Source organism: Anser cygnoides, chromosome 15 (genome assembly GCF_040182565.1).
Source record: "Anser cygnoides isolate HZ-2024a breed goose chromosome 15, Taihu_goose_T2T_genome, whole genome shotgun sequence".
NCBI lineage: Eukaryota > Metazoa > Chordata > Aves > Anseriformes > Anatidae > Anser > Anser cygnoides.
This window is the reverse complement of record NC_089887.1, coordinates 12,101,202-12,114,724: the sequence shown is the minus strand read 5'-3', so window position 1 is coordinate 12,114,724 and position 13,523 is coordinate 12,101,202. Positions and strand designations below refer to the sequence as shown.

The 13,523-nt window shown below is 47.9% G+C and overlaps 1 protein-coding gene across 7 annotated transcripts in view; it reads left to right on the top strand.

The window, feature by feature from the left end:
- The window catches only part of CLUAP1 (clusterin associated protein 1), a 75,248-nt gene extending 62,131 nt beyond the window's left edge, over window positions 1-13,117 (top strand). For 5 of the 7 annotated variants that reach the window (XM_013176875.3, XM_013176872.3, XM_013176877.3 and 2 more), the window contains 3 exons: window positions 8,863-8,918; window positions 12,005-12,058; window positions 12,595-13,117. In XM_013176875.3, coding sequence (XP_013032329.3) covers window positions 8,863-8,918; window positions 12,005-12,058; window positions 12,595-12,750 — 266 coding nt within the window. In that variant the 3' untranslated portion in view covers window positions 12,751-13,117. The remainder of the gene's footprint in view (window positions 1-8,862; window positions 8,919-12,004; window positions 12,059-12,594) is intronic. The other 2 variants (XM_013176878.3, XM_013176884.3) reach the window with 2 other exon arrangements.
- Window positions 13,118-13,523: the final 406 nt, after the last annotated feature.

Genomic DNA, 13,523 nt, shown 5'->3' with positions numbered 1-13,523 from the left:
CATGCAATCTCTGCTGGCAGAGATGGATACAAACATCCTTAGGCTTCTAAGGGAAGAATTATCAGCTTGCTTTTCTGCCTTGCTGAGGTTACTCCTCATCGTCCTGGGCAAATCACCTAGTTGCTCTAGCTGTATCTACACTGTGAGATTAACAGCAGGCTCTGCGTACTGCTGGCGTTGCTTAAAAATGTTTTGTTTAGGAAACTCAGCCTTGCTATATCTCTGCCTCTGGTGTAAAATGAGCTCTCTCAGGCCTGCCGATTCCTTATCGGTACAGAACATAGGAAAAAAAAAAAAAGCTTGGACTATGTCAAGACACCAGCCAGGCTTTCCTTCAGGAGGTCCAGCCTGATCCAGAGTGCACACTTAGTGAGGAGCAGCTCTAGCCTCAAGGACAAGCTCAGTCTGCCTCTTTTTTGTGTTAATTGGCCCCTTTGGTCACATCAGTGGTGAGGTTGTGTTTGACTGCGTGAGCCTGGCAAACTGAAGCGCTGGAGACAATGTCAGGATCTGAGATTAATGTCAGGTTCTTCAGCTTCGTTAGCAGATTGAGCTTGAGCACTCACTGGCCATTCATCCTTAAATGCAGAGAGAATCTATTCGTGTACTTCAGCATGGGTAGTTTGCATTTAAAATGTACTTAATAATTAAGACAATATAATAAGAACATCATTTTTGTTAATTACCACTTTTTTTTCCTTGGCTCAATTCAAGAGATTCCCATTGCTTTCTTTTGAAGTATTCTTCTTACAAAGTGATGCTTCTGAGCCATATTTGTTCTGCTGAGGAGAAGTAGTCCACTGCGGTTAGTTCCTGCAGTTGCTGTGATTCAGTTTTACATCTCTAATTTCCGTGTTATTAGTATTGTAAGAGAAGACTTCCTCCCCCTGTAATAGGTGGGCAGATATTCTAGTGTGTTTTCCCATTAGAGAGGCAAGATTCATAGGGAGAGATAATCACTCTTATTAGGCCACTTGGTATAAATGAGGAAAATCAACACACTTTCTCTCTCGGGTCGTTTCAGCAGGTCTGTCTAAATGCAGTAAAATTCAAACTAAATGCAGCTTTGACAATATTGCTCCTGATTTTGTTCTTTTAGCCAGTTAAAAGACTTGAAGGTATAGGATTTAGTCACCCATGGAGCAGAGAAAAGAGTGTTGGCTAGGGGAGACGTGACAGACTGCCAACTCCTGTGGTACAGAGAGAAAATCAAATCCTTATTCCCCATGTACAAAGAGGAATAGGCGGGCTAAGAAGGAGGTTAAAATGGGCTATGGAGCCTGTATCTCCATCGAGTTCAAGATATTTACACTCTGATTCACTGATACAGCAAACCCAGCGTTAGGAAGCCAGGAGGTGCATCTGTACAAGGAGAGAACAGGCATGGGGGTGAGAATGAATGTCTGGAAGGATGGTCACCAAACTGGCAGATGCTGCCTTGTTGGCTTTGTGACACTACAGCCAGCTTTGTCAACACAGTTGGAGGCAAGCCTTCTCCTTGATGTGGCTTATTGTAATAAATTCACGTGTCACTAATCATTTGCTTTTATACGTGAAAGAATACATTTATTTATCATCTGCATCTTTTAATTTGAACATTGTAAGCGTAAATAAAAATTCACATCCACTTTTGTTCTGCCTGGGAATAGATAAGTGAGGCTGTTACACAAATAAAATAGCAAATGCTTGAACTTTCCTGAGGTCAAACTGTGAGTTAGTGTTGATGTTTGAAATAAGATTCTGTTTTGTCAGAGAGCCAAAGAAAAAGAAATTCTTGCAGTGTTGCAAGGTCTTAGCCCTCTGCAATGCAGACAAAGCTCTTCCCTGAATCAGGCCATAGACCAGTGTTTTGCAGCAGCATGGTTGTTCACCTGTGGTTGTGCAGATGGTATAGATGTTGGGGAGAAATATGCAAAGCTTCATCCTGGGAAGGTAGAAGTTACCATGCCAGGTCTGGCATAAGGTCCATGTAGCTTGGTCTTCTGTTTCCAGAACTGCCTGATGGAACATGCCTGGGGATGACTGCAAGAACCTCCATGGGGTTCTCTCCCATTCTCAAACTGGTTCAAGCTCCATCAGGGTTTCCTGAGCTGGTTTTGGTTTCCACATACTTGGTCTAACCCTTGGTAGGTGTTTTATTCTAAGAACCTGTCCGGTCTCCCCTTGAACTAAAGTGGTTTTTTATTACCCATACTACCAAAAGTGGCAGACTTTGAAGTGATGCTGTGGTTACATGTGCAGATCCATCTTTTCAGACTCATTCATCCAGAGTTCTGAAACGCATTGTGAAATCATGAGCAAATTCAGGATCTCTCCTCTTCCCAGAGGCTGCACTGGCTGACTGTGCGAGCCATGGCAGACTGGCACACGCTGTGCTTGGAACAAGGTAGGCAGTGGAAATGCTACTGAATGAAACAGAAGTGATTAGTGCTTGCAAAACAATGGGACTGTGCCCATATAGTAAATCATCCTCTGTTCCCCACTGCCAGGATCTTTCAGCTCCCAAAAAACAGTTAACCAGTTGTTCTCTCTCCTGTGTTTCCTTTTGTGATGTTGGCGTTGAGGGGCATTTTTGTCCTGTTAGGACTATGGAGACTATTCTGCTGTCGAGACAATAACAACTTCAGCTCCATTTGGTCTTTATTGTTAGACAGCTTTTTCAAATGCTGAATATTACTTTCTAAACAATCAGTCCATGGTGAAACCGTGAGAACAGCTCTCTTGGAGCCTCTTACCTTTCCAGAACTGCCCCAGAGGATCAATGTGGTAATGAAGTCCTGGCAGCCAGGTTAGCAAGACTACTTGCCAGTGAAGGAATAAAACGTTAGCCTGTGAAAAGCTGCAGCCTAACATAGCAAGGACAGCAGATGAGAACAGAGGGGTTTTGTTAAGAAAGCCAGCTATATCTCACTGAAGGAAGTGGAAACAAATGTACAGCAATCAAACCAGAGATGAGCTTGGGACAGGCAGGGAGTGTGGCCCCAGGTCCCCGTGGACACGGGCTGGCTTGCCATTGCCAGCTGTTCCTGTGCTGCAGTCGGGCATGTGGGGATCCCTGGTCCCGTACAGATGAACCTCAGGGAGGCACTGCGCACAGAGCAGCACGCCTAAAGCATGCCAATGATGCTTTTGTGGCAGATATTCAGTGTTTTGAGATGATAGTGATGTCTAGTCTCCCTGTCCTACTTTTCTTTTTAAGCTTTTGTTGGTGATAATTAAGTAGGAGCCGGCTAGCAGGCATGGGGCAAGGGCTCAGGATGCCCTGCATGCTGGGGGCAAGGCTCCAGTGGGTGAATTAGCCCTCATGTTTTCAGTCCTTTAGGGAGAATGGGAGCTTTGACAGAGCAGCAAGAAATCCTCCCAGGCCTGCACAGTCCTGTTTCCTAATCCCTCCTTACAGCACGCAAGCTGGAAACCAAGAAAGTCCTTATCTGTTCTCACATAAGGAAATGGTCAGACTCCTCTTGTGGCAATTCTCTCCCCAGCTCATGACCATGATCAGGCTTCTGCTACTGAATTTCTAGAATGCTTTACTTCCCTCTAACTTCCTCAGTGCCTAGAAACCATAGGCATGCCATCAATATGAGGGGGAATTGAGGGATTCAATTATGAATGTGCAACAGCTGCCTGTTCCTTGTTCGATGTCTTGTTCACATTGAGTTCCTATGGATGTCACATGTCTGATTTTTAAAAATGTATGTTAAATAATTAATCTGTCTTCACTTTTCTCTGGTTCCTAAAAGAAATTACATTTGTAAGTCCAAGACCAAGAAACATACAAGTGCATTTATCTTTACAAACACAGGTTTTCTCAAAATGTTGCATTCTTTGCTTTTTTGAAAATGAGTTTTGATAGGAAAAACATGCTGAAGCCTGCTGCAGTTGTCTAGGCATCATTCAGATGTTGTGTGAGTCTGTTCCTGATCCCTCAGCTTCTTCCATAGGGACAGCTGCCTCCTACTGGCATGCAGCGTAGTGTAGGATGTGGTCTCCCACTTTACTGTTCCCCAGTCATTCCCCCCGGTGTTCAGAAGTAACAGTCAGGATCTTCCTGCTGCTGCAGTCAGAGGCACTGGAGCTTGTGTTGTTGGAAAAAAATAAATGAAGAGAAGAAAATGTCTCGTTCAGAGTCATGCCACACTTGGTAACTAAAGTGTCACTAAGAAGGATTTGCCAAGGGTCTGTTGCCCATGCAGACTTCAGCCACAGACTCAAGAAACTGTCAGTGTCCCTCCGATGTCCCAACAGCTCTCAAAGGTACCAGGAATCTGCAGTTCAAATGCTCAGTGAGGCTTGCAGGCATTCTACATCTCACAATTTCAGAGTAGAAAATAGAGTTTGATGCTTGCACTGAAAGGAGACACATGCCTGCGCGCACACATACACATATATATATATATATATCTCACAGAAAGGTGAGTCGGGGTGAACAGCAGCCTTGACACCAGCTCTGCTGGGCATCAAACTCTACTTTTCCCTTCTGTTGGAGGTTCGTGATTCTTGTCTGTAACCCCAGAGCTCCTCTGAAAAATCCCCATCTGATTATTTGGCAGTTAACAAGAGATATACAGCAACAGAAACAAAACTCCCTTCTGACCTGATCAGACTGCTCTCTTCCTGACAGCTCTTCACAGAGCCAGGCATTTGCAGGCCTCTCGTTGCATGTGTTTGCAAACAGGCCTTGATCCAAAGTCTGTGAAAGTGGGTCTGGATTTTGCACATCCTGTGGTGGTGGCAGAGGGAGAAGGCTGAGGCATGAAGACTGGGTCTTGCAGAAAGGCATTTGGCTGTGCACGGGCAGGAGTCAACTTCTCCCGCTGTTTGATAAGGTATGAAGTCGAGGAGAACAATTTCACAAATGCACCTGCTCTCAAAGCACCTCAGAGGACTCTGCCAACCTGGTATGATTCTCCATGAACGTTAAAAATTCCTTCCTTGAAAACACCACAAACTGCAGTTTTAATCCGACTGGGGCTTTGTATCCATGTCATACTGTGGATCCTTGTGATTGTGCTTCTGGGGTGAATATGCTTTTCTAATAAAGGAATGTGAGTTCTAATTGCAAGCACTTCAAAGTGATTTTGGAGAATCGGGTTAGTCTCTTTTTCCTTGCCTCTTCAGCTCAAGCAGAAGGGAAAAACAGTCGGCGCTGCGTCAGGAACCGCTGGGTCTGACTGCCAGTGCTTAGAGGAAACTCGTCTGGGGAGGAGGAAAGCCAGTATAGCTGCTCTTCTGATCTTAGCATATTTCTGTGTGGATCTCTGTAAATTCCCATCCTTCAGATAAGAGTCTGCAAAATCTTTAGGTTTACTGATGTGGCTAGCTGCTGGATGTCCTCGTGTAGCTGGGAAAAGAAGAGTCAGGTGGTTTTGGACACACCAAAAAGGGTCCGCAGTTTGGAATTCATGGAATTGAGTTTGTCTTAACTTGAAATAGTTCCCTCCCTCCATCTCGTCATCTTCTCCCAACAGAGCTATCTCCGGCTGCACTTATTGTGTCACCAAAGTGAAGCGCTTACAGGGATGGAGGAGGTGTGGCCCTGTGCTCTCAGCCTGTGTTACGGCCGCTGGACCTAGTGGAGGAGGAGGAGGGCTGTAGGTCTGAGATGGTGGGGTTGAGACAGGTGACTTACTTCCAAGCAAGTTTCCTTTTCATGGGTGATGTGAGAAATAGAAGTATGAGTAGCAACTGTAGCGTGCTTGTTAAACCACTGTATTTTGGCAGTGTCTGGAGAACGCTGCTGAGATCAGGGCCTTCTGCTAAGGGCTACACTCACACGTGTAAGAGGGCAGAACCCAAAGGGTGCACAAATCAGAGAGATCAGGCAAAAGATTTATCCTCATTTCCTGTGCAAGGAGGGGAAGCCAGAGGGAAGGGAGCTCACCCTGGAAATTTGCATTAAGATTGGAAGACTGAAGGTAGATCTCCAAATTGGAGGCAAAATGTTTCAGCTGCAAATCTCTCTTCCCCTCGGGGTAGGTTGTCCTAACCTCTCAGGTTAAGTGTCACTTCTTGTTGTCAGGAACAGGGTTAACATATACCTACTGCTGAGTAAGAAGATGTAAATCATTCTGGTCCTGTGGATCCATTGTAGGCAGCTGCACAGGTCAGTACAATGGCAGGCATCACACGCAGAGCAAAAATGGCAAATGCTCACGGGATAAAATCATGGATGCACATTCACTTCTGATCTTTGAAAGCTCAGTGGCTACAAACCATGGCGATGCACTGAGATTAGATTTGAATCCAAAGGTGCAGTGAATTACAGCCTGTTCATTACTAGCATTTTACCTAATTATCACTTTGTACAGTCTGTCCCAGCTGAATTCACATTATCTGTAAGTAAACATAACAGGCTTTCACCCGCTTGGAAGCTGCGTGAGCTTCTGTGGCCAGAGTGGTGCAGCACTAATGCCGCAGCAAGCTGAGCCCAGCTAAATTGAACCCAGTAAATTTCAAGTGCCAAACACCCCCGTACCTGCCAGCCCTCCCTGTTGCGTGCAGGCAACGCCTCTGTTTCCTGCCTCCCCTCCAGCACGCAAGGAAATTCACTGCGGCCATCTGTCACTTCTCTTGCTCCCACACGCAGAGACTTGGGGTTTAATATCAGAACGGTAAAATGAGGCTCCTGCCTTTGTCACAGAAGCTCTTCTGGTAACATGGAAAATCTGCCTTCTCTCCCATTTAGACTACAGCATATTGCACAGCCTGAAGCTCCAGGCTCTCTGCATGTCGTGGTGTCTTCTATGAGCATCCCAGGGCTGTGCCACGGGATCTAATGCTGCTGATCCCGCAGGCGCTAGTTTGAAGAGGTCTTCCCAGCTTAAACCCATGTAGGCATCAAAGTTGGGGCAGTACCTGGTCCTCTTCTTTCTCCAGCTGTAAGCAGTTGGATGCCAGTAAGACGCTCTTCCTGTATCTGCTGGTGGAAAAGCAGCATCTTGTAGACTTTGTTAGCGTTCTTCAGGCTCTTTCCTTGGCATTTTTGAACTGTCCTATTTCATCAGCTCTCCTCGTTTGATAGTCTGGTTCTCTTCAGGATCTCCCTCAACTTTGTCTTATCAGTAAATTTTAGGAACTCTCTGCTGCTTTCTGCTTTGAGGTAATAAATCCCTATCTAGCACTTTATGCTGAATCTTCTATGGAAGAAAATTGCAGTTAAACTCTTGGTCCCATTTGTTGGCTGAGCAAAAGAGTCATTCTGTTGTCATCTAAAGATGTCAGCTGCAATCACCTCTGAATTCACGTAGTAAGCCTATGTATATCAGTCTCTAAAGCTTGAGAATCTAAAGCTCTGTCCAGGAATCATCTTATAATTCCAGCTCCGCTGCCTGTGTTGTCAGCAACCAGCTCGATACTTTTTATTTGAAGATATAGGATCCTTTAAATTATCTGTCTTGACACAGCAAGGGTTGTTTGGTGGCTTCTGGATGAGTTAGCCAGCTGTTTGCTACAACTAACCCAAATCAACCTGCAAAAAGGGGTGAGAGGGACCCGTCTTCTGTACTTTGGGAGGTGCAAAGGAGGTTTGACAGGATATATTTTAAAGTTGTGTTGTTCTCATGCTTAAAAAAAAAAAAAATTGTCTAGTTTGGAAAAAATCCCATATCTGTCTGTCATAGAGAAAACTAGTGATGGCACGAGATGGAGAAATGGGATGGCCCCAGCAGGGTTGTTAAACAGGCATCCAGTCAGTGCTGAGTGTTTTCCAGTGGCTGCAGGAAGCAGGGCTGGCTCAGCCAGGCAGCCCATGTGCAGAACTTCCCAGTTACAGCTCTGCTTTACCCTTTCCCAACCCCTTCCTGCCTCCTTTCTCAGCAAAAAGGACCATGCTATCATCTTCCCACTTCAGATGGCCTCTGCGTGTCCCAAAGTACCAAAGCAAGGCTTGAGTGCTTTGTCCCTTTTCAGTGGACTCCCTACAACCACTGCCTCTTCAGACTTGCACATCCCGCTCTCAGCAGGAGATTCCTGAGCCTTGGCACTGCCCAGGATTCCTGTGAGATGTCAGTCCCTGCTGGAATGTCAGCTAGGGTCTGAGCATCGTGGCCTGTCTAAGGGCCGGAGGGCTTACCAGGAGAAAAAGATGGCCATTTGTTCTCTGTATGCTCAAGTGGAAGAAGGAATACGCAATTTCACGGAACCATTTAGGTCGGCAGGGACCTCTTGAGAGCATTTAGTCCCACCCCTCAGCTCAAACAGCATCAACTTGAGCAGCTTGTGCAGGACTGCGTCCAGTCGGGTGGTTTGGATGCGAAGACAAGAAGAGAGGGAGGACCTGCCACTCCTTCTGTGCCACCAACTGATTGCTCTTGCAGTGAGAAATCCCTGCCATATTTCTGATTGGGTTACGTTTGGCTTCACCTTCTAACCCCTGACTCTTACGTCTTTCTGTTAGCGATTTAGCACCTTGTATATCGTAAGATTTTCTTCCAATGAGGCATATCTGTACAGGATAATCATATCCTCTCCCAGTCAGATTTCCAGCAACCTGAATAGATTGAGCTACGTGGCTGGGGGTTCTCCTTGCCTGAAGGTATAAACAGTTGTCAAAACATTGCTACAAAGTTCTTGATTCACTTGTCATGCATATCTTTTCTTCAACCTTTTGTATGCCTTGGCCTAGCAGCATCGGGTAGCTCTGGGAACACAGTCTTGACTGGAATTCCTGTCAGCCTCACCCTCTCCACCTTCTTTCCAGTTCTGAGGCTTAACAAGTGAGGTGGCCTTACATGCGTTGGGATCTCATCCTCCCGCTGCCATTTGGTTGCTTCTCTAAAAGGAAACCCTGAGCTTCATCTTTCGTTCTCCCTCCGTGCTAACCACGAGCCAGGCTTTATGGTGATTCTCTTTGCTCTGCAGGGAGAACTGGCACGCGGATCGTGGGAACAATGCAAGGTGGAGACACAGAGGAAGAAGTAAGTAACCATCCCACGCACCTGCAGGGCTTCTCTGGCAGTGCTTCAGAATGACAGCTCTCTCCTTAGCTAGAGACACAGATTTGTATCTGCTCAATCTTCATGCCACAGGCCTGCTTTTCCCCTCTTTCCCTCCAGCTGACTGCTCTCCCTTTATCTGCACACACGCATGCTTTCCTGTTGTTCTTTTGCTCTTAGAGTCTCTGTGCATTGCCCTGTGCTTTCACCTCAGCCCAGAGCATGTAAATAGCGGCACACAGGCTACAGTGATGCTGTTTTGCTGAGCCATGGGGGCAGGTTGCTGGGAGGAGGGATCAGTGCAACATAATAGGAGTTAGATGTGTTGATCTGAATCCCCTAATTTGCTCAAAGTCATGCTCCCTGGAGCCCTCTCACCGACCTGTACTACCACGCAGCATCTCAAGCATCAGTCCTCCAGCTGATGGGATGGGTGGGAGCTGAACTGCGAGCTGTACCCCTTGGGGTCCCTGCCTTGAAGATGAAGCCGTCTCCTGGCTTTGCATCTGGTTGAGGCTGACCTGGTGAATAGATGGTAGCTAAACAGGTACGGCCAGGTTTGTACAGCGGGCAGTTGCTCTGACTGCTCTGCTCAGCCTTTGCCATATGGGTGATCTTTCTATGCCTCTGGGCACTCTTAAGTGGCTACATCTGTACAAGGAAGTAAGACAGAGCCTCTGGCCCTGAAGCCAGCTGCTCTGATATGGCTTGCATCCACACTGTAAGCTCTCCCCGCCATCCCAAAAAGGTGCCTGTATCCAAGCTGCCAGCAGGGATCAGAGGGGCTGTCCTGTTCCCCAAGTGATGCTGGAACTTTGGGAGAGTGCTAGCTGGCACAGGCCAAAACCGTGTAAGGAAGTGGGACAAACACTTAAAAACTGTGATGACTGTGAACTCACGTTTGAGTCCATGCTATTAATTTACTAGTGTGGAGCTTTTCTGTCTCACCGTCCAGCAGACACCTCACCCCGTGTTGCCTGTCTGGGTGAGGAGGCGTGCCAGGAGTTCAGACATCCCTGCGCCACTGGGGCATTATCAGTCCTCTCAGTACTGCCTCGGCTCTCGCTGTCTTCATGACATGGAAATTAAGCCTCTGTGAAACAAAGAATGTGCTCTTTCAGAAATCCCTTCACAAAAGTTAGGCTCCAGACCCTGGGGAAGCAGCAAAGCACTGGCTTGGAGCGGGAAGCTGAGGTTAGTGGTCAGCCGTGAGCTAGCCCAGGCTGCTCCGTAGCTCTGCACTGGAGCGGAGGTGTTGGGTGTTCCAGTGGTACAGAGCTCTGCCCTGCGACCCAGGGGTCTGAGGCTTTGGGCCATCTTTTGCATCTCAGAGCTCTGGTGGGCTCAAAGCACAGCAGCCAATGTGTGCAGTAACACGTGAGCTCCGGGAGCGTGGGCACAGGCAGGGTCAGCGCCGCCGTCCTCCCAGCCAAATCCCCAGCAGCGCTGCACTGCCTGCCACAGAGCCCTCCGGCGAGGGACGTGTCCCACCAGAGCCGTGGTGGGGCGCCAGGCCCCAGGGTCCCAAGGAGAGTTTAAAATGAGAGAGAAGCTGCTGGGGGAATTCACCTCTACGGGATGTAAGGATAGTTGGAAACTCCTGATGTTTGCCACCAAGTACAAAAGCCATTTGCCATGGTTGTCCGATGCCGCTAGGTTAGCGGTGCAAAGCTGCGGGCTGGCTATTTCTCCTGCAGGTAGGGTCAGAAGAGGGAAAACGCTGCTGTTAAGCGGTCGTTGTAGAGACTCAGAGGCACCATAGCGATAAGGGAGTTAAGTGCCCTGCTAGAGAGGGACGAGCTGCCTTCACCTTGTTTGTCCTCACTTTTTTCTCTGGAAAGCAGCTTACAGACCGTGCTCTGCTGTTTGTTTCTGCCAGAAGGGATGTAGAGAAAGCTGTTTGTTGCCTTCTGGGGAGTGAGTTATGCCGTTGGCACTCAGACCCATTTCTGGGTAGGGTCAGGAGTGCCAGTGCTGTAGGTGAAAATGCTGTGACTTCAGTCACAGTGCTGCCTGATTGTTCTTTACCAAGTCCTTGCCAGCTTTGTCTATGAATAACCATCCTCTGTAATTTCTCCGCCCTTTGGATTTCCCTTGTGTTGTTTTTTACCACATCCCGTTCGCAGCCTTCTCCCATGTCTCCCTGTTGGCACAGCCCTAGCACACCAGGTGTGGAAAGGAAAGCCTCTCACTGCCTCAGCTGCAGCCACGTTGGTTGTCTTAGGGCTCTGCCCTCTTAGTTCTGCATCTCAGCAGGCATCAGGGCTGAGAAGCTTGCTGGGGACTCCTGCAGGCTGCTGTGTCTGAGGTCAGGAAACAAAACTAGTGAGGCTGGTTAGGAGTTAATCTGGCTAGGGGTTTGAGAAGAGAGCAGACTTCAGCCTCCCCAGGAGCTGGCCTCTAGCATTTCTTTGCTCATGTGGCTCCCCTCCCCTTCCCTCCCCTCCCCTCCGTATCCGATGAGCCCCTGAGCTGTACCAGTGAGCCTGCACCCCCTGCCCAGGGCACCCCACCTTTGCTTGTGGGTTTCTCCTGTGTGTGGAGCAGGGCATCTCCTGCAGCAGCACAGCTGGGGGCTGTCGGGAGGAGACCCAGTCACCGACCCCGTCATCTGGCAGAGCTGCCCTTGAGTCGGGGAAGGCAAGGTGAGCACTCGAACTGAAGGTGACTGCTGCCCCACATGGGATGGGGGGGGGTGAACGCAGTCCAGGCAGCTCTTCTGCCTTTCCCTGCTTCTAGCTCCCCTCCCATACAGGGCAGCTGCTTTCCTGCAGCACACGTTTCAGGCAGGCCCACCTGCATGCCTCCTTTTGGTGAGCAGGTCTCTGGGCACCTGCTTGTGCTTTGTAATTTAGTCTCAGTTTCCCCCACTTTGGTTGTATTCTCAGTGTCCTTTGCAGTGTAACAAACGGTTCTCAGATGTGGCACATGATGCCCCAGCTCTACCTGCCTTTGCCACCTTCCCTCCTGCTCCCATTCTGGTTACTTTCTTTTTTTTTCTTTTATGTTTTTGTACTTTTTTTTTTCCTGCTCTGCCTCTCCTGTTCTTTCTGCTCTGGTTCTCCAAGGGGAGATCTGCCCCAGCCCAGCCAGGCAAGCGCAAGATCATCACCAAGGCACAGGTGGGTTTCTTCTGCAGTTTTTCTTCCACTAGGCCTTGATTCTTCGGTCTCACAGTACGTATCACTTTGAAATTAAACACTCTGCAAGGCCTTCAATACCACAGATTGAGTAGAAGTCAGGAAGTTCATTTTTGTCGGCCCCGTGAAGCGAGGAAGGATGTTTGCTGTGAATCGACCAGAGCAGCCAGTGTCTAGCAAGGTGGAGAGCTGCTGGTGGAGCCGTGTGGGCATTTAGCTCCCAGAGGCAGCTGAGCTCTGGCCTATTGTTATTTTAAAAGGCAGCAGCCAGAGCTGTGGGCTAGAATGAAACCTCTTGCAGAAGCTGCTGCTGCTGCCCAGGGCAAGTCCAAGCCTGGATCCATAGCAGTCCAGACAAATGGCCTTCCCCGTAGCCCCCAGGCGTGTGATTGTGCAGAGCGCAGGGGAGGAAGCAGCTTGATGTCAGCCAGAAGCACCAGCCTTCCCTTCTGAGCTGGCACAGGTGCCTCACCACCCGAGAGCTGAACTGGTCATGGACTCTGTGTGCTTCCCTGCAGGAGGAGTCGGGGGATAGTGAGATTGACCTGGATGATGATGAAGATGAAGAGGAGGAAGAGGATGTGGAAGATGACAGCATGGAAATCTCCCCAAGCAAATCCAATCACCGAGCAAAGAAGCCAGAGCCTCTAGAGGAAAGTGACAACGACTTCTGACCCTCTAGTAGCAGGACCAGGAGGCACCTTGAAATAAAAACTTTGGAGAGTATTCAGGCCAGGAACTAATATCCTGCCATCTGAAAAGTGCTCGTCAGCATGAATTCAGGAGTTGGTAAATAATGTTCATTAAACTTGAAAATTAAACTTGGATTGCCAGTCCTGTGACTTGCAAAGTATGAACAGTTTATCCGTAATGAGAATCACAGTAATGTAGAGTGCTGTTATTTCCATAATTGCATTAGAACTGGCCCTCATGCGCTGCAGTGCCAGAAGTCTCACTCCAGTGAGCATTGTGTGCCTGATTTCCCTGCATTTTATTATGTCCAAACAGATTTTTTGGCTTAATAAAGCTGGATGAAAAGCTGCTCTGGGAACACATTTAAATTGATTTTGAAACTGGCTTAAATCTGTTTATCCTAAACATACCCTTTCCTTAATCAAGGGCTTGTCTCTACAAAGAGCAGTGCCAACAGGACTAGAGGAATGAAGTTAAAACTGGGAAACTAGTGAAAGGATCCTCAAAGCCTGCCTTCCATGCAGCATCTCTTAGTATTTCAGCTGTGTCAATGGGAATTGTTCTCAGACTTAAGTGCACTGTGCTTGAGTGTCCTGAGAGCAACTGTGTGAGACTGTGCTGTAACTAAATCCATATGAAATTAGTCTTTTAGTTATACTGGTACTTCTGGGGCAGACTAAGCTTTAGGTGCTCAAATGGCCAGAAGTTGGGCACTGTTGCTTCCTTTTGTTCCTCTGCTTGCCTTTCTTCATGT